Raw genomic sequence first — 25,586 nt, 5'->3', positions numbered from 1 at the left:
TCGCATCCATTATAACAATTAATGCTGAAATAGTTACCATTTTTATTACTATCACAACCAACACCACGATAAATAGTAGCAAAAACAGCACCACAACCACCATCACTACCACCACCACCACCTCCAGCATCATCGCTCTCCACTATTCATAATCATTACCACTGCCACCTCCACTACAACCAGTAGCAATGATACTATACTACCATAACTGCATTGCACCATCGCCGCTGCAAACACCAGCGTTAACAAAACCAACATCACCACCACCACCACTACCATTACCACTGACCACCATACCACCACCACCACCACTACTATTACCACCATCTCTGCTACAGCACAAAAACACGAATTAGCAGCTGTCACCACACACACACACACACACACACACACACACGTAACCACCATTCACCGCTCTGCCATTACCAATACTCGTGATCACAATAATTCATGTCCTTTGCCATTCCCATTACCATTATTATTACCATTACCTGACCACCGCCACCACCATCGCCACATCACCGTCACTTTGATCGCTACTCACTATTATCTTTACCGCAATACAGAAGACGAAGGAATAACCGAATATTGCGTATATAAAAGATATTTCCGCCACCCACCACACCAATGAATCATCCCAACTCAAGACAAATAAAATAGGCATCCATTTTTTTCCTTTCCGCTCTCTCTCTCTCTCTCTCTCTCTCTCTCTCTCTCTCTCTCTCTCTCTCTCTCTCTCTCTCTCTCTCTCTCAATGGCAAGTATTTATCTTTCATATATTTCATTCATGTTTTCTATTTGTTTTTTTTTCATTTTATTCTTTTATTTAATTTTATCATATATTCGTTTTGTCATTTTTATTTCATTTTTTCTTATTTACATTTTATTCCATTTTTTTTTTTTTTTTTACTTTTTCATTTATATTATTTACGTATTTGATATAAGCCCCCACCCAGTTTTAGTCTGATGGCAGGATTTTGTGGCGTCTTACACGATTCTTGATTTTTTTTCCTTATTATCCTTGCTATTAAATTATTTCCTAAGATTCGTTACCCTTTCTATTCTACGACTGATGTTACTTCACTCCATCCCTGGCAATCCTCCTCACCTTCTGTGTTCTCATCACTTAACGCTATACGAACAGAAGACCAGCCACATATTACGACTATTAACTCCACGAACCATATTACGACTTTTATTTAACTCCGCTGTTCGTGTTAGTCATCATCCTGGGGCTCAGTTCTGCTGTTTGCTTTACTCTTCAGGAATCGAAACACTTGAACATTAACTCTCTTTGTCATAAACTAGTACACACACACACACACACACACACACACACACACACACACACAGAAAAAGTGGCAAGGATAGATAACTAACAAACTTCAGCACAGCACCATGATAGTATACATTTAATTCTAGGATCCTTTTTTTTTTTTTTTATGTATGCAACTGTAGTGGTATTTCTCAATTTTTTTTTCTTTTTTTTTTCCTTCCCATTTTTTCTAACAATCACAACAGTATCATCACTATTACCACCAGCAACTACAGTTCCCTTTCTAATTGTGGTGTCATTTTCTTTACAAAGTACCACCACCACCACCACCACCACCATTACAACCTCCATTCATCACAATTCACCTTATTCTGGTTTTTTTTTTTTTTTTTAACAAGTATCACCACAACCACCACCACCGTCACAACCACTAACTCCTGTCCCCCACCCTCAGGCATACGGGCACCGCAGCATGGCGCACGACATGTACCAGGCCGCCATGTCCAGCGTGCCATCATCCTCGAGGGCGTACCATCACCATCACCACCAATACCCTTCCCTCTCACTACAGCCGCACCACCTGCCGCGCCTCCCGACCGTCACTCCTGTTCCCTCGCAAGTAAGTTTGTACCTATATTTCTACAGTAACTTTCGCTTGCAGCATCATAGACAATTCCTTTCTGTCCTCTTGACTTCCTCAAACTTTGGATCTTTTTAAATACATTAATCAAGGACTGCTACCTTCTGTGGACCTTTCTTTTCATTGTCTTTTTATTACCCTGTGGGTCGTCTCTTACTATTTATGCATTAACTTAATTAACACGAGTAATGAGACCTACACGAGGTAGCGCAATTTGTTATTTATTCTTATTTAAATTTCTGATTTTTATTTCATATTGGACCAAAAATAAGTTAATATCAAAAAGGATGCTTAGGTCAATAATAAATTAACTACTGCACAAAGTGTATTCATATTTACTTAAAATTAATGTACGCAGTTATCAAATCTGTATTAACCCAAACTTCATACACTTACTGGAAACAAAATAATGACAGTTCTACACACACACACACACACACACACACACACACACACACACAACTTCCTCGCCTCGACCGCAGCACTCACTCCCTCGCTCTTCACCAGATGGGGGTGGGCAAGCCTGAGGGGTGGGGTGCCCGCTACCACGACCACTTCCCCGGCCCAGAATTCACACATGGCCTAGACTCCAACTACTCCGCAACCCCGCACTACCCCAGCGTGCCAGGTGAGAGAGAGAGACAGTATTCTTATAACATTTGCGTTTTATTTACACTACTCTCAACAGACTCTAGCTAATGAAATTGTACGTGAAGTTTTAACATGTTTTCTTGACCGTATGTATACTGGCGATTGATTAACATTGATTCTACATAATGATTGTGATAAACGCTCATGAAAATTCGAGTAATCATATCCGTGGCCTTTGAGAATAGTCGTGATGAGACAGCCGTATAACTAATAATTTTTCATATCACTTTTTTTTCGCTTTTAGAAGGATCGATTTTCGTGGCCTAAAAGAAAATTTGGCTTTTCTCAGCGCGTTCAAGCATTCAGTATTTCACAGTAGTCAGAGTGTTTGTAATGTGTGACTTTAGCTGTGTAAACGATAAAGAATAAGGGGCAAATAGAATAGCAAAGGTGTTACTTACAACGATGTGGCAACTCAAGTGCATTTCCCGGCACAGTGGCATCACCAAGATGATAGAAACGCACCAAATCTCTCACTACACATTATTACACTACAAACTCATTAATCGGTTGACATACCAGCTGGAGCTTTTGTGACATGCTTTAGATGCAGCTAAGGGAGTCTTGTTTTGCCTCAGCCGCAAGTGAGCGTTCTAGAAGTTGGAGAAAGCACAAAATCTGACACACTTATGTACGTACAGCCTAACGACGACAGTGACTGACTAGCCAGCACCCGGCTTGGAGAGGTGGTTCCGGTGAGTCAGATATCTCGGTTCCTTGTTTCGAGGCCCCTCATTACGTCAGCAGTGCAGAAAGATTTTTGGAACACAAAGTTTTGGTTCATGTGAAGAAATATATGTTCACACTGTCTGTATGGAACATTATCCCTGAGAAAATTATTGCGTTGGCTTAATTTTTTTTTCTTTGAGCAATTCAGCAGCAACAATAATAATTACAGTGTCCTGTGGAGCTCGAGTCTTGACATTCTATCGTTAGTACCTTGTTGCTTTGTTCTAACATTTCATATTATGGTATGTACTCTCGCTTTTAACCTATAGAGATATCAATTAAAAAGAAATTACCTGTGATGAAGAAATGTTGCGGCTGAAATACTGTACCCCTGTGCATTCTAGCTAGCCCAAGTGTGTGTGTGTGTGTGTGTGTGTGTGTGTGTGTGTGTGTTAATCCCTTATTCATATTTGTTTTTTTACTTTTTTTTTTCGCCGTTACATCTTTTGCTTAATTATTCATGTACTTCTAAACACGCCTCTTTTCTCCCAGGACTGGAAACAGGCGTTCCTCAGGACGGGGCCAAGGATCTGTACTGGTTCTGAACGGGCCATACCTTAATTAAAGACCACGCCATACCACCGCTGAGGAAGCCGCTTCACTCCTCCTGCTGCGCAGCGCCGCCCGACAAGCCAGCGCGGCGTGAAACCATGTTACGGCAAACGCGCCATTACTGTAGTTACATACATACATATGCATATATATCGCTGTTTATCGGATATCGGGTAATGAGATATTATTTTAAGTGGCCACAGAGATTCAGTGTAGTGTATTACTGTGCTGAGGTGAAGTGTGCGAGGCATGAGGCGGCGTGAGGAGTCTGGAGTGTGGCGAGGGGCGGCACACTGCAGGAGGCTTCGTGCCCCAACGTGGAGACATGCAAGGTGCTAAGGCGGTGCCAAGTGAATGTCTTTTTTTTTTTCTTTTAGTGTTATATATATTTTTCTACAAATGTACAAATCTGGGACAAAAAATCTCAAGTTATGAATGCTTTAACTACCTTTACTATGTTTTCACTCTCATCGTATTTTTCTTTCGTTAGCTTTAGTTTTGGATAATTCTATAGAGTATATCTCGCCCTTGTGTACACTGCCGGGACCGTCGTAGGTTTAGTCAGTCCCGGATGCAAGACGGCTGGTCTCCCTTCGCTAAATGACTGACTTGGCTCTTCTAATTTCCTTACGGTTATTGTCACCCTCATATTTCTTTTTTAGGTTATTTATTATTTATGCTACCTGGCTGTTGTTGCTGCTGCTGCTGCTGTTGCCGCTGCTGCTATTAATACCACTCCTCACACCACACTCTTCTACTCTCTCTCGTTACCGTGAATCTGCGGCCCGTGTCACTGTCACCTCACCGCGCCGTCCTTGCTGTCTATAGTGATGTTGACTCAGGCCTTGCGTTACTCTGGCCACACTATAGTACCAAAGCTTCACCTCCACTTCCTCGTGTGACGTCCATTCTTCGAAACTTACTCAATTCTTATTACATTCCAACCAGTGTTTCATTTTTCTTTTTAAATAATTGACTCATATAAGGCGCACAATGTCCAGAAAATATTAACATTTTATTTAGTTTTCTTATTTATGCATCTCATTTCTTTGTATTATTTTTCTATAGCTTAACGATCATAGCAGTTCTTTTCGTGCGTGTGTCAGTTATCATGACACTTCATACTTGCGCTCGCACACACTGAACATTTCGAGATTTCTTCCTTTTTTATTTTGTCATAATCAGTAAGTATCGCCAAGGACTTCGTTTCAATTTTCAAAAATAAAAAAGTAAACATTCACATTTTTACGGTACCAAACTAACGCAAATCTTTGTATCACTCCTGCTGTAGATAAAACAAAAACAACTATACCAAAAGATGAGCCACACTATGGTAAATCTAAGAAATTTGTTGGTGAAAGTGACACGTTTAAGATCTCTCATGCTTTGTTTTGACAGGCATCTCTCAAAAGTTGAACAGCTCTTGTAAATAATGATAATGATAATACAGATAAGTTAATCACTTAATATACACTTGTTTGCTATCAAAACCATTTATACGATGCATTAAAAATTATCGCAGTTAGATTGCTCTAATCTACACACACACACACACACACACACACACACACACACACACACACACTTTCTCCACCTCATCGCACCCACCAGTACAGTGACCAACCAAGGAAGCCACATATCATTTCTTCAGCAACGGGCAGGAGACAACTTTGAGTCAAGTGTACATAGTGTGTGCCAAACTCTCCAGCCCGTCTGCTTGACACTTTATCCCGTATTCTTAAACACTTTGCTCTCTCATCAGGGTTTTCATACGTGTGTTCTCAATACTGATTATGCATATCTATATTTAACTAACTATCTCTGAAATTATTATAACTACCTTGAGAGCTCCAGTAACTTTCATTAGTGTATAAGAAATAAGACGAAATGTTTAGGAATTTGGGGCTTTGTCTTGCCACGCACCAAACTACTCCGCTGCCTCGGTGCGTGGTTCGGTTAATTTCTACTTTGTTTCTGTGCTGGGTATAGCTAACGATATTCATTTTTACGTTTGTGGATGTCTGCAGATGGTAGTACCTGTATTTGTTCTCTCATTGGATATAATGATAATTTACATTTGTGTGTGTGTGTGTGTGTGTGTGTGTGTGTGTGTGTGTGTGTGTGTGTGTGTGTGTGTGTGTGTGTAAGATAATATTTCGGTCTATTCATCTTGTACCTTTACAGCTGAAATTTCACATATTATGCATACTTATATATTAGCATACATATAATATCTTAAGTATGCATTCAACCTAAAGAGTTATTTGATAATTTGATGGCGCCAGATCAGCCTAGTAGACTTGGTCTGTATTTTTCTATTCAAAGACTGTTTCTCCTGCCTAACAGTAGCTCACAAATTCTGACTTACACACTGCTAGGTACAATAAGGGCGAAAGAGATGATAATGTAAAAATTGATGTTGAAAGTTAATGATGAAAGAGCAGAGAGCAGGAAAGCTGATGGTGTTTGGATTGATGATGAAAGAAGAGTCAAAGGAGTTTATAATGGTGATAGAGTTGAAGAAAGAAAAGTTGAGTTGATGATAAATTATGAAATGTTTATTATTAAATGATTCACACACACACACACACACACACACACACACACACACACACACACACACACACACCGTATGCGCGTGCGTGGCATTGTAACAACAATGAGAGAAAAGGGGGAGCAGACGAGAAGCCAAGGATGATAAAGAAAAGAATGAAACACTGTAGGCTTTCATGAGTCGAATCACTTATAAACTAACCGCTTAAAATCTTCGAAGCAAGACAGAAAACTCAGAACACCTAATGCAGTTGTAAGAGTTAATACTGAGAAATTTGAAAATGACAGAAGGATTGGTGACGGAAAAGAATGAATGTACTGCAAACGTTTCGCGTATCTAATCACTTAAAAATTTAATCTAGGGGTTTCGAAGCAAGGTAGTGAAAACTCGGAACACTTGAAGCAGCTATTCTATCCATTGCACATTTTCATAAAAAATCCGAACCTTTCCGGTCTTTCCTAAGTTTAGCCTGCCTTAACGATCCACCCATCCTGCGAACGCCCCATAACATTTGTTTTTTTTTCACTAATCCAGCAAACTTTTATTAATCCATGTCTGCTTACTTTATCTAATTTATTTATCTATTCAATTCGTCTAGATATGTATCAACAAAATTTGGAGATAGCAAGGTAAAACTAACCAATCAAAAATCAACAACTTGCCTTTACGAGAACTGAGTGTCTATACTTAGCGAATCCTGGCCAGAGCTTTTTTATTCTTTTTCATTTTGGGGAGGGCAGTAATTTTCCTTGATTCTCTCAGCAGTCAAGAAAGCTTCCTTGTGAGAGATAAATGTAGTGCAGTCTGTTTATTTTTCTTTCATGTTCAAGTCCGATGACAGTGTTGTACTTACTGAACAAGACACAAACGAAAAATATAGTGAGGCGCGCGCACAAACACACACACACACACACACACACACACACACACACACACACACACACACACACACACACACACACACAGAGAGAGAGAGAGAGAGAGAGAGAGAGAGAGAGAGAGAGTAGCATTAGGAAATTATGAGAAAAAAATTAACTACACGTCGTATAAATGTACGAATATACCGTGCCATAAACACAAACACACACACACACACACACACACACACACACACTAGCAATTCTTCTTCATTGCTGCCATAGACTTTTAATCATATACTCGCTATTTCCCAACCATCGACAAGCGGATTAATGCACCAACAAAGTGAAGAAGAAAGGACGTTATACAGTACATAACGAAAAACTCCTATGGAGATTTTTTTTTTTTTTTTACGCAATAGGGGCAAATATGGCAAGAAATCTGGAACTTTTTTATTATTGTTTTTATAGTTACTATTATTTTATTATTATTATTATTATTATTATTATTATTATTATTATTATTATTATTATTATTAACATTATTATTGTTATTATTATTATTACTATTTTCATTACTATGCTATTACTACTACTACTACTACTACTACTATCATTATTCATTCTATTCTCTTTTCTCTCGCTAAGTGTCTGACCATAACCGCTGTTCTGGTCTCAGAGACGACAGCTTGGCAAACCATACACAAGCGGTGAGAGTGCGCGTGGCCCAATCTTGACAACACCTATTGACGCTGCTGCTGTGTATCCCATGAGCTACGTTTGTGTTATATAGGTGCTCTTCCTTTCCTTCCAGCTACTTACCAATCCCTCCCAGCCAGGTGTACGTAACGTAGGTGCTCCCTCTAGGCACAAGAGGCGAAGGATTATATGAGTTATATGTGTCTTAAGCAACTTTGTAAATAAACTGTGTTAATTTCTTACCTACTTTCCTTTCATTTACATTTCCTCCTTTATTTTTTTTTCTATGAGTGAGATAAACTTGATAATTGATAAGCGAAAATTTTACCTGAATGATAAAATAGGTCAAGAACACGATTTGATTACAGAACCAAAATTGAATGCAAAAGTAACATTTGGAAACAAAAATATTGAATAGGAAAACTCTAGAGTAAATATAACATGTAATAGTAACTACTCATAGAAAGTCACTATACTCGCTGCAGCAAAGTGGCCACATCACATTTCAGCAGTCCGTTCTCCAACCGCCCCCCCCCCCGCCCTCCCCCCATTTCTCTCTCTCTCTCTCTCTCTCTCTCTCTCTCTCTCTCTCTCTCTTGTACTTGCTCATGTTGTAGATTACTGCCTTAGATTGGCAGTGAAGATGGCCATATGGCGAGCTTGGAGCAAGAGAATGGTCCATAGCGAAACTGTGCGTGTGAGGGCCGCAGGTCAAGACTTATAAGTGAGCGAGGTCAGTTGGAAGCTGCGGCAAGGTCGCGTTCCCAGCAACGTTTAGGATGGGGAAAACTTTTATGAAGAAAACGTGCCTTGATTTTTACTTTAATGATGATGTGAAACATCATCATTAAAGACTTCGGAAATTATTTCGGAAATACATCATTTTATTTAAAAGAGAGAGAGAGAGAGAGAGAGAGAGGAGCAGGACCGTCCCTGCCTACACGCAGAACACGTGCAGTGTGTAGGGCCCCATGATCCATAGGGGGCGAGGAAACGCATTTTGCGCACATGCGCAAAGGATGCGCATATGCCCTGCCGTGAGGCATTTCAGTGTACTATTATTCTGTTCCTAATATACATGTGGGATTGGGTAGAGCTGGAGGGGCTCAAAATTTTCCGCTTAAGGCCCCAATTTGGTCACGGACAGCCCTGGTAAGGAGGTAGAGCTGGGTTGGAAAAAAAAAATATATACTGTTTTGGTATGCCATCTCATTTATGGAGTGATCTTAAGAATTAGGATTTTGCTTTGGTATGCGATATCAATATTTTTTAAATAGGTAAAAAAGAATAAAAGAGATAGTCCTATTTACTTATCAATGAATTTTAATAATATCGGATAAAAAGGAAAGAAAAAGATCATCATCAGATTTCCTCATTTGTCGCCAACAGAAATAATCTAGATGTGATTGTTAAGTTTGTGGAGTGACGCCTCTCATTTTTTTAAGTATTCGAATTTTAGAATCTAACCATGATCTTTCATGGCTTGAGTATGAGCTCCAGTAACTGGGTCTACATAATTTTCTTGGTGATTAACTGTTTGGTGTATGTAATTCAAGTCATTTAAGCATGAGTATGAACGAGTGAATAACTGAATTTTCCATAACTTCTCTCTGAATTATGGGTATCAATGTTTCTCTATCTCTTCTCTGTATATAAAAACATCTGCAGTCGTCTCCTTTCTTCAATCCAAATACCCATGGGACATCAATGCGTCTTCCATGGTTTCAGTCGTTTTCCACTTCAGCCTCACTGTCGGTTTAATCTGGTGCCCGATCTCCTTGCAACATTCGCCCTCGTTTGTATTTCCGGCGTTCTGCAAATCTTGCTTCGTCTATTTGAACTGGGTCTTCTGCAGTGCCAATCATTTTTCCGCGATTTGTTACGGAAACTATTTGCATGGGAACAAACTTCTCGATATAAATTAAACCAATCAGTAATAGCTTCTAAACCTCGACCAGTCAGTGTGTGCACCTCACGATATGACAAATCTATAATAAAATAAAAGATCAACTCCAAAATTTGACAAAGGGTTAGTTTGCAAGTTACCCTATTATTTAAATAATTGAAATAAAAAAAATACGTTTCCGGAGCGTATAGAACGGAACGTTTGGCACCCTCTATTCTTGCAACGAAAAGCTGGTGTAAATCCCCCTTTCCTATTTCTTCTTCGAGTTTCCTTCATCTCTTCGCCACACCGATGACAAGGAGCAATGTTTTCTTCATCCAATAGAGTCATAGACCATGCCTTCTCAAAAAAAAAAAAAAAAAAAAAAACAGCTTTAACTTCATCAGCAGTTTCTTGATAAAATTCCTTAGCTAACATCTTGATGGGTTAGTTTTAAAAGCTTTATGAATAAACTAAAATCGCTACCCGACCGTCACCAACCCCTTCCACTCGCCGTACAGGCCCAGAAGTGAGTGCGGCGGAGAACCTTAGCAACCACTTGACTTCCGAATCGAAACATCGAGACACTCTCGAGCATCCAACTAACACACCAACAGTATAATCACCACTCAGCCCACTTTAACAACCCAACCATTCAATAACGATTTGAACCATGTCAACAACTCACACTCGCTACACCCAACTACAACACCATATTTACATTAATTATCTGAGAGGAGGGGTTGTGGCCGTTACCCAGACACTACTTATATATGGATTGAGATTAAGATATCTCTTAAGTGAAGTGAGATCGCTACTATCAGGTTTGAGATCGCATACCAAAACAAAAGCACGACTTTGAGATCGCATACCAAAACAGTACCAAAAAAAAACATTATGGAAATGTGGCAATGGTTGAGTCCCAGTGAAACCCAAGACGACACTTAAACAGCTAGTATTACGGATTTGATCTAGACTTGATACATGAGGGTTGAAAGCAGGAATCTGGAGACTGCACGTACCCTCTTCTGTGAGAATATATAGGCCTACGTATTTAGAGGAAAAGAAAATCATTATATTACCAATCGCATTTTTTTTTTTCTATATTAGATTCCACTGCGCTACGAGGAAAATAAATACCGAAATTAAACTCGATATCACTAATTAGATACAACAATTATTGTGGTGAAAATAAATTAATTAATTATATAATATCATGATAATAGAATAGTGTAATGTATGATGGTCTGAGTTTCCTCGATCTATTTCAGTTACTCTCTCTGCCACAGTAAACTAAATACTATGTCTATATTCACTCATTGCCTTCTTAACACATAACATACCTCTGCTAAGTGACTGGGAACAGAGCATCAGATAGGACTTTGGTAATGCAGAAGAAGCCATCTTAAGCTAACAGGAGCCGTTCTCAGATTTCGACAATACATCCCAAGGCTGGCATCAAGGTACGTTATATTCCACCCAAAATTAGTGATTCTAGCTTTCTTCAGTAGCTCTCGGAATGTACTTCCGTGTGAACCGTGGTGGATGGGTAATGAACCAACACTATCACATTGATCACAAGTAGCTATTGAAGAAAGCACAGCTGGAGAACTCCTCACGCTCGCACATCAAACTACACGGCCTACATCTCTGACTCCTTGGACTTGAGTGAACATCTATTTGGTTCCTTGGTTTGAAGCTATTCGGTACTAGAAAGTTACGTAATGATTGAGAAATAAAATATTTAAGAACGCAGAAATGCGACGTTAACGAATAGAAACTGACATCCACTTTGCAACTATGGGACATTGCCCAACAGTATATTAATGTGATGAGAAACAGTTGCTTGATAATCTTTTATTCTTAACAATGAGTCTGATGGCAACATAACATAAAATAGGATAAAAACTTACGTGACCATAAGCCCTACCTTGTACAAACTGTATTATCATTTGCAGCTTCCTTTGTTGCATAATTCACTTGCATGTATAATAATTTTTGCAATTAAATTATTTTAAACTGTGTAGCGTTGGAGAGAGAGAGAGAGAGAGAGAGAGAGAGAGAGAGAGAGAGAGAGAGAGAGAGAGAGAGAGTATATATATATATATATATATATATATATATATATATATATATATATATATATATATATATATATATATATATATATATATATATATATATATATATATATATATATATATATATATATATATATATATATATATATATATATATATATATATATATATATATATATATAAGGACACGTAAAAAGCATCCATGACGGAGGACCAGAGTTTATTTTTCAACAACGTTTCACCGAATCTTTCGGCATCATCAGGTTAGCTAAAAAATATATAATTGAGTTAAATGACAAGATATATGTCTAAAATATGAACATAGTAAAAAATTTATTAATTTAACATTTGAGAAAAAAAAAAACTTATTTAACGGTGAAAAATAAACTCTGGTCCTCCGTCGTAACATTCTTGACATTTGAAATTATGGTTTCATGCAATATAATCTGCAACACCCTCCCCACCTCACACTCCCAAATTCTGTAACCATACTAAGTAATGTTGTAACTAGCACTGTATTCTCAAAAATCCCTGAATCTTATCTAAACTGCTTTTGACAGGCTGTAGTGTAAGTTAGTGGTATTCAATGAATGTTTGTAGTTTTATGGACTGAAAGAATGCTGTACCATCAATGAGAAACATTCATGGAGACCTTACTGATTATCTGCATAACGTTTTAAATTATTGATCACTATGGAAGTTTTTCCTCTCTTGAAATAAGAGTCTTACATCACAGTAACTTACTCATCATCCACTTCTATATTGAGTTTCTACTTCATATACATATACCTACACCTCCTCTTGGCCCATGGTTGCTGCAGGTGGCAGTCTATTCACTAGTCATCTAATTGTTGTGAAATATTTGCAAAGATCAGCAAGATAACACACAGCTTATAGGCAATAATCCATAACCTACACTTTCTTCTTATTTAATAATCTATCATTACATTATGAAAATTTAAGTAAAGAATAACACACATGTATCACTTATAATATACAAGTATAAAGCTATCATTATAATGAAGCCATGAAGACAAAAATCACAACTGATATGTTAATATGGACCATTACATTTAAAGAATGTGTTTAAAATCATTCTACATTTCTTAACTAAAATTTACTCTTTATATATAAGACTATAGATGAAATACAAGCAAATAAATCACTATAATGTTTCCAAACACCAAGTTCAGAACAGTACTCAAATCTATCTCATACACAGAAATATACTCTCAATACCAACCTTTTATACAAAGTGGTCACAAAGGCTGAAGTAAAATATAATAATGCAAAAATTGGATCACACATTGACTCTTGCACAAAATGAAACATACATGGACTTTTCTTCAATTACAGACAAAACAGGAAGAATCAGAGAATTATCATCCCTTTTAGATCACAGTGGAAAATAAATACTTATTTATTGAAAACTAAGTTATTTACTCTCTCTCTCTCTCTCTCTCTCTCTCTCTCTCTCTACATCACTAGTATGGTATTTCAAACAAATATAGTGAAAACTAAATAATTATATTCAACACAGATCTATAATTCAAAGGCAAATTTTTTGAAGAATCATAATTTATAGTGCCCCCACATTCTGCACATTGATTCTGAGTTCCTTCCTATGCATGCATCAGAAGCCAGCCTTGTGTAACTCCTGCAGCTGAGCCCCTAGTCTCTCTCCTTTGAATCTCCTCAAGTGTGTTTCCTGTAGGAACAAAGCAGGGTAGCATTATTAGAATCATGAAAAGGAAATATATTACAGAATAAAAATAGTATGCAGTTTTAAAGAATTGTTAGAATAAGCAGATAAACAGAAAGACTAATAGATGCACTGTTTTTGGCAATACTGTGTGTGTGTGTGTGTGTGTGTGTGTGTGTGTGTGTGTGTGTGTGTGTGTGTGTGTGTGTGTGTGTGTGTGTATTTACCTAGTTGTATTTACCAAGTTGTAATTTTACAGGGCCTTGGCATTATACTCATGTGGCCCTGTCTCTATATCTACATTTGCCCAACTTTTCTTTAAAGCTATGGACACTCCTTGCTGACACTACTTCTTCATTCAGGCTATTCCATGCCACTACAGTTCTTTGTGGAAAGCTGAATTTTTTACATCCTTGAAGCATCTTGCCATCCTCAACTTTTTACTACGACATCTTATGCTTCTACTGGTGACTTCATCTCTTGGTAACAGCTCCTTATTATCTACTACAATCATTCCAATCATTAGTTTGTAGACTTGTATTAGGTCGCCCTCTCTCTTCTCTGCTCCAGTGTTGGTAGATCCAAAGCCTTCAGTTTCTCCTCGCATGTCATCCCTCTTAGCTCTGGTACTATCTTCGTTGCCTTCCTTTGCAATCTCTCTAATTTCTGTACATGTTTCTTTTTGTGTGGGGATCACACCACCCCTGCATACTTTAATCTGGGTCTTATCACAGTGGATATCAGTTTCTTCATCATATCTTTGTCCATGTCGTGGAAAGCCAATTGATATTTCTTACCAAATTGTATGAATCCCAAAATATTTTGTCCACATGGCTATCCTATTGATTATTCTCTTGTATAGTCACTCCCAGGTCTCTTTCCTTGTTAATTTTCTTCAGTTCTACACTATCTCCCATCTTGTAGATCCTTTCCAGTCGTCTTCCACTCCTTCCCAATTTTATAACATTACTTATCCACACTGAATTCCATCTCCCACTTCCTACTCCACCTCCAGATCTTGTTAAGGTCCTCCTGTAATATTTCACAGTCCTCCTTGATTTTTACTTGTCTGAGCAGCTTAGCATCATCTGCAAACAGATTCATGTAACTGTTTACACCCTCTGGCATGTCATTTATGTATATGAGAAAAAGTATAGGTGCCAACACAGACCCTTGTGGCACTCTGTTCTCTACTGTTCTCCACCCCGATTTAATATCCTTTACTACTGTTCTCATCTCACTTCCTCCCAGGTAACTCTCCATCCACTCTAATGCCTTCCCTTTCAATCCTCCCTTATTCTTTAACTTCCATAGCAGTCTTGTATGAGTATGCGATACCTTGTCGAAAGCCTTTTTTAAATCCAGGTGTATACAGTCAACCCATCCATCTCTCTACTGAATTATGTCTACTGCTCAAGAGTAAAAACTCAGCAAATTTGTTACACAAGAGCAGCCCTTTCTAAAACCAAATTGTCTGTCTGTCCGTGCGTGCGTGCATGCAATTGTGCGTATGTGTGTACTGCTTTGTCTGAGCTACCCTGTATGGAATAGCTGGACTGGTATATGGATAAAAACATAGTTAGAATAGGTGGATAACACCAAATAGCACAAATTATATATACGTATATATATATATATATATATATATATATATATATATATATATATATATATATATATATATATATATATATATATATATATATATACATGTTTGTAAAGAGAATAATAGCAAATATCAAGGAAAAACATTTAAAATAAATAAATAAATAAATCACTGAAAGATGCAGTTTTCAGTAACAGTAGTTATGCTGAAGCAATATTATTAACAGCATCGGTATGGCATATCTACATACATATGATGTTTGGCAAAGAGAATTGTAGCAATGATCAAAACAAAAATATTATTATATAGGTAAGAAATGTACAACTCACTATCCGCTTTTCCAAATACTCTCCAAGGAAAGCGTCAACATCAATGCGCTTCTGTAGGAAATTTTCAGCAATCTTCTCACTTTCCTCCTCAGATTGAACAGCACAGATCAGCAGGCTCTCCTACTGGCCAGGAATAAGATACAAACTGTTACTGAGTGGTAAGAGAAATTCAAGTACAACATTAACCAACCAGAAAGAAATTAAATGTGAATTATAATCAGGATCATGCTATCTACTATCTCTATTTTTTTTATACAGGAGGTGCACAGGGTAAAAGAAAAAATAATACCCATAAAGAGAAAGATCCGCTGGTGCCAGTCCCCATAGTCAAAAACACTAATCAAAGTAAGAAGAAAGAGGTCTTGAAACTTTCCTCTTGAAAGAGTTCAAGTCATAAGAAAGTGGAAATATACAAGCAGGTAGGGAGTTCCAGAGTTTACCAGCAAAAGGGATGAATGATTGAGAATACTTGTTAAATTTTGCATTAAAGAGATGGATTGAAAGAGTGAGAGAAAGAAGAGTCTTGTGCAGCAAGGTTGTGAGATGGAATGCATGCCATTTGCAACATCAAAATAGTTAGCATGAAAATAACGATAAAAGAGAGCAAGAACTGCAACACTGTGGTGAGAAAGGGGCTGAAGAGTCTCAGTTACAGGGAAGAAGTTGATGAGACAAAAAAGCTTTTGATTTCACCCTGTCTAAATGAGCTGTATGAGGGGAACCCTCATATGAAGCATACTCTATACATGGATAGATAAGGCCCCTGTACAAAGTTTGCAGTTGGAGGTTGAGGAAAACTGGCAGAGAGAACTCACAAAGCCTAAATTCATAAAAGCTATTTTAGCTAGAGAAGAGATGTGACTTTTTAGATTAGATTGTAAGTAAAGAGCAGACCATGGATGTTCACTGTAGAAGATGGGGATAGTTGAATATCACTGAAGAGGGAATAGTTGCCTAATAGGTTGTGTCGATTTGATAGATAGAGTTACGTGTTGAGTTTTGAAGCATTGCATAATATTAAGTTTGCTCTGCCTGAATCAAAGATTTAAAGAGATCAGATGTCAGGCATTTTGTGGCTTCCCTGTATAATCTGTTTACTTGCTTGCATAAGGTTTGGTCATCTATGAAATGACACAGAGAAGAGTAAAAAAAAAATAATAAAAGGACTACTTGGTTGCCACTCTCCATGCAGGTCCAAGAGAGTTAACCAAAAGAAAGGGTTGAATATCTTGAAATCTTCCTCTTAAATGAGGTCAAGTTATAGAGAGATGGATGTACAGAAGCAGGTTAGGAATTCCAGAGTTTACCTCATATATTTCCAAAACCTTGACAATTTATTCTGTATTTTTATTTATTATTATTATTTTTTTTTTTTGCATCCAGACAAACTGATAACTATGTGGCAAGTTGTTTATACAGGAAAAATGTGGTCGCCAAAGGGTCACGTGACTGGTATATAGCTGGTATAGTAACCTGGACATCAACAACTTACTGCTAAACAGCAAATAGCAAATATACTAACTTTCCATTGACACTGGGAAAGTAGTTTACAGGTAATTAGCACTAACAACTAATAAACTAAACCCATGTCAATGAGACGTGTGTATTTACCTAGTTGTATTGTACAGAGTCCTGTTTCCATCTCTACAGTTATTAAATTTCTCTTTAAAATTTCCTACATCATCAACTGTAAAACTGTAACCACCTCCTCACTTAACCATACCAGAGTTTCAATGCATCAATACATTCATTCATGTACATCCCTTTCTCATAACCACCTCATATCTTCTTCCACCCACAAAATATCCATTAAGCTGCACATTACCAATCCCCTCTTCTTCGATGACACTCAACCGTCTCCCTCTTCTGCACTGAATATCCCCGCTCTGTGCTTTACTCACTATACTAACTGGAAACTTCACATCTGATCTCTTGTTAAAACAGCTTCTATGAAGTTAGGCATTCTGAGGCATCTCCACAAGTTTTTCTCGTCCCTCCAACTGCTAACTCTGTACAAGGGCCTTATCCATCCCTGTATGGAGTACAGGCAAACCCCGCTTAACGAAGGTTCACACAACAAAATTTCGCTACAACAAAGGTTTCATTTTACTACCATCTGCTCGTTTAACAAACACCAAACTCGCTTTAACGAAATTTTATCCAGGTAATTTTTTCCAAGTTTGAAAGCACCTCCGTATCACACAAGCCGACAGGCTTTTGAATACAACACGCACACCACTCACTCCCCCTGTTCAAAACAATAACAGCGTCAGCAGCAGCTCGTCTTCCCTCGCTCAACTTACAACCAAAACGCCCTGCAAGGTCGCCTAGCATTGCTAAGAAGACCAGGAAGTCTCTTACTCTCGAAGTGAAGCTGGATATTATTCACTGACATGAGAGAGGTGAGAGAACTAATAGCATTGCTCGCCACCATCTTGACTCCATCTACTGTCTCTACTATTTTCAAGTCAGCAGACTCTATTAAGAAGGCTGGTGAGACCATATCTTCCTTGCAAGCTAAAAGAACCACCTGAACTCGTGACTCTACAATGGATAAAATGGAAAGCCTTGTGGAAATGTGGTACATAAGTTTTGTATGTGATACAATGATGCGCCCTTTGTTTACATTCCGCAGGTTGCCGGTTAGTGTCTTTCCCATTTCACTCTTCCTCCCTTCATAAATTTAAAATCATTTACATTATAAAGTTATGTACATACATACATTAGTGTACATTATAATGACTTAAACTAAACTGCCTAAATGTTTAACTTCATAATTATTTTCTTTCATTAAACCTTCACTGTACTATGATGCACTCTCGCTTTGTTTACTCTCAATGGAAGTTCAAGTCAGGGGTTAAACTTGTTATAATCGGTTCGCTTAACAAAGTTTCGCTTAACGAAGGGTTTTTAGGAATGTAACCCCTTCGTTAAGCAGGAGGTTGCCTGTATTCTTCGCATGGTTGGGGGTGGAGGGGTTCCACTCACACAATTTGATTAGATATGGTGGAACCAAAAGCTTTTTGTCTCAACTCCCCTCCTCTGACTGACTGTCTTTAGCCTCTTTCTCACCGCTAGAATGTTGCATCCCTTTCTATCTTTCAACGCTATTTTCATGCTAACTGTTCTACTGATTTTGCTAACTGCATGCCTCCCCTCCTCCTGTGGCCTCACTGCACAAAGTTTTCTTCTTCCTTTCATCCCTATTCTGTCTAACTTTCTAACACAAGAGTTAACCAGTACTCTCAATCATTCATACTTTTCTCTGGTAAACTCTGGAACTCCCTACCTGCTTCTGTATTTCCGTCTTCTTACAACTTGACTTCTTTTAAGAGGGAGGTATCAAGACATTTGCTCCCTAATTTTGGCTAACTCTGTACTTTTCTTTTAGAGAACCAGCACTCATGTGGGCTTTTTTTTTATTTTGTTACCCTTGGCTGACCCTCTCCTGCATAAAAAAAAACGAAAAAAAATACCACTTTACTTTTCTTCATATTTACTTTCAATTTCTGACTGCATATCTCACATTTCACCTGGAAAAAACTAACATCACAATGATTCACCGTTATCCTTTTCATAAACAGAGATGCTGGTGAACCTATAAAAATTTACGTAATAATAGCTGGAGGAGAGAGTAGTCTTAATACCAAATGGCAAAGATGATAACATTACCTGGATATTTCCTGGAGCCAACTTTTCTGAGGCCACTTGTTGAGCCACTGTCATTTCCTCAAACTTTGTTCGCAGAGTATTCAATTCTTCCATCTTCCTAATGGTGGCATCACGACTGCGCTCATACTCATTGCTACGCTCCAGGCTGGCTTCTGTAATTAACCACTCATTAAGTGTACAGGTATTTTATGACAATCATGCCATTCAACTTTGGATAACAACTATCAGTTAAAAAGAATCATAACATCCCATTCATAATCAAAATGAAGTTTTGGATGATACTCTCAGTTTGCAAAATCCACAGAAGCATAAATGTTGACTTACTTTCATCTATACAAAACCAGAAATAGTTGTTTGTGTTGTAAGTACAGAATTTAAAATCAAGACTACTCTAAAATTAATAATTATATTTGAAATTCTTACAATCAAATTTCTTAACTTTTGAATTGCTTACAATGCAATATTTCCAATTCTGAAATCTTATAGTTCTAGCTTTCATGTACACTGAGTTTGTATAATGATTCAATTTCTCATTTATTATTCAAGGTTTTCTCTTTTAACTTAGGTATTTTTTATGATTTTCTTCATTTCAAAATTCAAAAGAAAAGAGCCTGAACAATGACTTCGGATCAAAATTATCAAAATGAAGGCATATTCCTTTACAAGAGAAAATGCATCAATAAGTGAAATACCCTTTTCTCATAAAGCTAGCTGAAGCCAAACCTTTTCATGGTAAATTAAACATAACGACATTTTACTAACTGGCAATGGCTTCATTCTGAGCTGCCAGTTGGTCACACTGATTTCTGGCAGCTGCCATCTGAGGTAAGGTTGCCACAAATTCTGTTAGCTTGTCCTCGCAGGCTAGTAGATCTTCCAAGTCAGGTCGGGTCAAAGAAGCCAACTCTGCCATTGCCCCAACTGTTCATATCAATCATTAATCCAATCTTAACAATTAATAAATCAAGCATCTATCAAAACAATAATGAAAGAACATGTACCCTCAAATGACAGTACTATTAGGATAAGTTTAGCATTAATTTCTTAAAGATTAAAATTTACTTGACTCTCCATCTAATGAACAAAACACTAAATAAATATTCTTTAAAATAGGAGTTTTGTAAAATCAACATCACAATTCAAGAAGTGGCATGTGTAAGGAAACCTACATGAAAGTATACTCTGAAAAACAAATGATTATGAAGTACATGAAAAGCAACCAAAAATTACACACTTGGGATATAAATACATAAATGATAATCAATATATGAGACACTCAGACCATAAAAAGAAAACAGGATTTTTGGTAACATGAAACACATTATATACTTTCCTCTGTAATCTGGTACTGAGTTTGTCTCCTTGTTACTGAGAATAACAGGTAAAAATGGCAAGTGACATCTAGCTTACACAGCACCTACTCAGTTAGGAATGGAGGGCCATATTCACCACAACATCCATCCAGCAACTGAGCATGTGTCACTTTGTGCCACTCAACATCCCACCTGGCACTCATGGGCCAATTGTGTTACTGCTTTTTAGATAGCTGTAAGGGGAGTTGGCAGCCAAGTGGAACTTTTTTATTTATTTATATATTTACTTATTATTTTCTTTCTTTCTTTTTTTTTTCTTTTTGCCCTTAGCTGGCTTTCCCTTCAAGCTAGTGTTTATTCTGGTACCCCTCATTTCATGTCCACTGCTGAGCTCATTCCTTGCTGGAACTTTGACGAGATGGTATTACCCAAGGATTCTATAAGCTCTGTATATTCCTTGGTATTACCTGAGGAGTGGGGTCCAGGGTAGAAGGAATGAGGTGAACCCAAAGATGAATCCATTTCACTGTTTGCTTACAGGGTTTCTTCGCATAACTTCATTAACAGCTGGAATAAGTAAAAAATAATCTAAAATTCAGAACAGGTAAAGAAACTGTGAAACTGATAAATAATATGAAAAATAATGGAAGGGGGAAGAGGGAAATGGATGGGAGTGCTTGATCATAAATTAACTTCATCTGCAGCAGTATTGTAATGAATTGCTTCACAATCATCTTAATGGAACACATTTCTGTATTCAATATCAAGATTGATTTTAATCAAATTTAATAAAAAAGCGGTAAATTTGCAGTTTTGTACCAATATACCGTATCTTATATTTCTTTTTCCCATGTCTAACAAGCTTGGGGACCTCCTGGAAAACCTAACCTTACAATTAATTGCCGATAGGGTAAAATGGGATTAGAAATGTTCATAGAAGTGTGATCTAGACAGTGAGAATGTGTATAAATACATGTGGTGTATTGGTTAAAACTGCAATAATTCCAAAAAGTTAACATGCATTCTGCTAAACATCAATATTTGAAAATGGAAAAAAAACTAAAAACATCTTGCAAAGAAAATAATTAAGTGGCCTGGAAATTAGTAAATTAAGGTTACTTCTATGATTCCTTACCCTAGTACTTCACATGTACTTTCCTCTGTTTGTTAAACTAACCACTAGAGTAGCAGGGTAGTGTTGTGACCACTGAACACTCCCTGCGTCAATTCACTGAAACCAAATACAGCTAACTCCAGACATATGGCGCCTGATCTCACCATCACTAAGGCAAGTAACCTTCATAACCACAGCAACATTCAACCAAACATTACTGTACCTCAAAAATGTCTAAGGTATTCATAAATAACGCAAGCTATCAATTACAAATGAAGGTAGTCATGAAGCTAAGCTAACTTTACCATCACATAAGCATTTAGGCAGGCATTACTGCACCTCAAGTCTGCAAAAACTCTTCATTACCATGTAGGGAACGTGAGACAATCATCATACACTTTGATATGAAGTAGAGTCAATGTTGTGAGAGACTCAACACGAATGTATCTTGATCTTGATACTACAGGTGGCTAGGGATCGCTAAGGAAAGGCCTTTGGATCAGCAGCTCCTGTAGAGGACAAAAAGACACAAGCAAAAAAAAAATGATGTTCTCTTCGTTAATGATCCCTATACCTCGCTCGCCACATTCTCTCCAGAAACTCTTTCACAGCCTCAATGATCCTTTCATTCGTCTCTTTTTACAGTCCCAGCAGCACTACCATCCATTCCCTTCCTGTCTTCTCCACTATTTCATTCCTAGTATGCACCATTCCTTTCTTTTCTTTTATGCCTCTCGCACTCCTGCATCTCATGCACCACCGTCTTATTCTCTCTCATGCCATACACCTCTGATACACTATATGCTGCAGGACTCGACCACCTGTAGTTTCTTGCATTCACAGCATACACTCATTACGTTGTACCATAGCTCAGAAGAAATCACTGCCAAGGTTACCACCATACTATTTTTCGTATATCGGGCTCCGATCCTTCTCCCTGTAGTGTACCATATCCCAAATACTCTTCTATTCCATCTCACTCTTCCATACATTCAGTCACACACGCTTCACTTCTCTGTCCCCACGATCTCGTCACGATTCATTCAGGCTCATTTTGATTTTTCCCTAGCCATTCCCATCCTCCATACAACTTGTAATCTATTTCTCCCCGTTATTTTCTTACAAGGGTACGGACCAAGAATATATTCCTTGGTACGGACCAAGGTACGGTGTACAGTCAGTCACACACTGCATACGATTTGTGAGGAGGGTAGAAGGCACCGGTAAACCAATCAGGATAGAGGCAATAAACACGTGCTATTTAATACGAGTTGCCATACCTTCAAGCTTACCCAGTACCCGCATCCTGCATGGCCGTTCATATTAAATGTTTGTTCTGCGTTCTGCCTCCGACTCGCTACCCATCAAGCCTCCCAGAGAGTTAAAGTGTAGTGCGGCCGTGCCCTCACAACGGAGCTTGGCAAGTTGGCAAGCCCATTTACTATATACGGGGAAGGATGGTGAAGGATGGCTTTCAAGTACTCCAAAGCACGTACTTTGTGTTGGTAAAGAAGCAATGAAGCACTCTCATATTTGTTTACAAAGTATAAGGTATTGTTCTAAATTTTTAAGTCCCCCATCCCTGGAACTAAAATGTAAAAATAAAATTTCAAAATATTTTTTTTAGATGAAAGTGGCTTGTCTTGTCCCAGTTACACCCATCCTTTTTGTAAAAATGAAAATTATGCCTTGTAATAATTTGATGACAAGTGCCATCAAAGAAATAAAAGTAAAAGCTACCAATGAAAAAAATATTAATGCCACTAATTGTAGTATATTGGATTAATCCTCAGACCAAGTAAATGCTACAAATTAAGTGAATAAAATAACAAATATAATCAAAGTAGATATAACAGGACTAGTAAATTTATAAGGAAAAATAATAATGGCAAAAGTAAGTAAAAGAATGTAACATAACAATGCACCACATGTAGTGAATCCTTTAAAGTGATTCAAGTGAAGTGAGTACATACACATGAGTCAGGATTAAAACACGTTCAGAAGATTGAACCATATGATTGGAATTTTCCTCCTTACTTGCTAATAAAATCAAATATTGTAACTGATGAAAATCGACATACTCACTTTTGTACTATAACTACAGTATATCATACCAATGTTGAAACTGTACTAAACACTTTATTGGAGCCATTTGATCTCTACAATGGTGTATCTAAATTTAATGGACAAGTATGAGATGTGACTTTTTAACTGCAGGTAAATGCTGACGGCCACAGGTCATGGACGAATAGAAAAGAAAACACTCAAGCCTCGATTTAACAGATTAAAGGGATTAAAGGGATCCAATGCTTTAAAATACTTACATGCTATAAACATTGGCATATAAAAATTTTTGTAACCTAACCAAGTACTGTACATACATAAGTATTATAAATAATCTAATAAATTTAAAAAAAGAAATAATGGTTAAATTCACAAGTTTACATTTTTTTTTTTTTTTTTTGGGAGACATCTTGACACGAAAACACCACAGACCATATTCTACAAACCTTCATAGCTAATGACTTGATCATAGTGAGACAAAATAGCATATTTTAGACATGTATTATTATAAATAACTGCCATGAAGGGTACAATCAGTTATACCAAAACTCAATCAAACCTAGGCCCATGCAGCCTGCATGTGTCACACTGTCAGGTGTAATCTTCTATTTATCAATTTATTCTGTTGGGATACACTGTCTAACTATTCCCATAAGTAGTAATATGATGTCAAAATAATTTAGATAAAAGAAAATCATGCTGAACCCATTTTTTCAGTATATTTAAAGTTAATAAATTATGAGCCTTAAGAGGGTCAGTGGAGTGACTGTCAGGAATTCTATGACATCTAACAATAACTATAATGTAGCAAAGGACAAAGGACACAGGTACATATGTTCCTCAAACATGGACTGAGGTGTGGGTGGTATAGAGATTGCACCAAGTTACCACATATCATGTAACCTGTTTCCCTAAAACCTTAGAACAAGGGGTTTTTCTTTAATGATTTTATGATATACATAAGATACATACACTTAACCCTTGCCTATATACACTCATCCTTCTCCTCCTCTATTGCGCCCAATTGGGGCCGAAATAGCCGTGCTATAGCCGAAAAACGCGATAGCCGAATTTATCTTGGCGGGAAGGCGGTTTTGGCCAATAAGCGCTCAGATATTCCATGACGTCATGGCTGGGCGCGCGATAGCAGGCATCTGAGGTCGCGATAATGAAATTTTAGCAGCTTTTCATGGGTGCGTGATAGCAATAAAACGCGATAGCCGAAGTCGCGTTAGCTGAGGGTTGACTGTAATATAATTTTCTAATTATTTCAATTATATTTTACATATTTATTGTTATTTTAGAGTTTTGACGTTTCTAAAGCTGGTAACTCACTGGACAAATCTATCCAGCAACAAACAGAATGTCCATTGTTGGGTATCTGTCCCTTGAGATTTTGTAGTCTGTTAAATCAGGGTCTGCTATATCAAAATCAAGGACAAAGTGTACTGTACATTCCTACTATTCATTAAAATTACCATTATACAGGTAATGATTGCTAAGATAGTGAGTCAAGATTCCTCAGAGAGAGAGAGAGAGAGAGAGAGAGAGAGAGAGAGAGAGAGAGAGAGAGAATTTATACTGAATATCCTTGATTTCTTTTTCTTCCCCTATTGTTCTGAAAATCCAGTAAGGAAGCACCACAAATGTCATGAAGTACCTAGGAGGACTGGATATGTGTATCAAGATTACCATTCTTAGCAAATTTCTTGCCACACTTTTGACACCCGAAGTGTCTTACTAATGGTGAGCATGTGATTGCTAACATCACCTTTGTGGGCAAAGTTTTCCCCCCACTCGTGACACTCAGACTTTCTCACACCAGTGGCAGGTTAACATGTGTCTATTAAGCATAACTTTCT

The 25,586-nt window shown here is 37.6% G+C and overlaps 2 protein-coding genes across 10 annotated transcripts in view; one reads left to right on the top strand and one right to left on the bottom strand.

Annotated features, from left to right (window-relative positions):
* The window catches only part of LOC123504484 (protein vestigial-like), a 76,312-nt gene extending 70,929 nt beyond the window's left edge, over positions 1-5,383 (top strand). Inside the window, 3 exon segments of the mRNA XM_045255020.1 lie at positions 1,731-1,895; positions 2,424-2,544; positions 3,789-5,383. Of these exon segments, the coding sequence (XP_045110955.1) occupies positions 1,731-1,895; positions 2,424-2,544; positions 3,789-3,841 (339 nt within the window). The 3' untranslated portion in view covers positions 3,842-5,383.
* Positions 5,384-12,837: 7,454 nt separating this feature from the next.
* LOC123504485 (vacuolar protein sorting-associated protein 37A-like) lies at positions 12,838-22,215 on the bottom strand. Of its 9 annotated transcripts, none has more exons than XM_045255028.1 (6): positions 22,000-22,215; positions 21,014-21,113; positions 19,996-20,139; positions 19,234-19,385; positions 15,562-15,681; positions 12,838-13,632 (listed from the first exon to the last, which is right to left on the bottom strand). In XM_045255028.1, exons 2-6 carry the CDS (start codon positions 21,066-21,068, stop codon positions 13,558-13,560), a joined length of 546 nt encoding a protein of 181 aa, XP_045110963.1. In that variant the 5' UTR covers positions 21,069-21,113; positions 22,000-22,215; the 3' UTR covers positions 12,838-13,557. The 9 variants fall into 9 exon arrangements, with proteins under 9 accessions (XP_045110963.1, XP_045110962.1, XP_045110957.1 ...); XM_045255027.1 differs by having other exon boundaries at positions 22,027-22,214; XM_045255022.1 differs by having other exon boundaries at positions 19,996-20,154; positions 22,000-22,203.
* Between the last annotated feature and the right edge of the window lie 3,371 nt (positions 22,216-25,586).

The sequence above is a fragment of the Portunus trituberculatus genome, chromosome 16, assembly GCF_017591435.1.
Source record: "Portunus trituberculatus isolate SZX2019 chromosome 16, ASM1759143v1, whole genome shotgun sequence".
In the NCBI taxonomy this organism is placed as follows: Eukaryota; Metazoa; Arthropoda; class Malacostraca; order Decapoda; family Portunidae; genus Portunus; species Portunus trituberculatus.
Note: the sequence above shows the minus strand (reverse complement) of the source record. Positions and strands in the feature narration are given on the sequence as shown.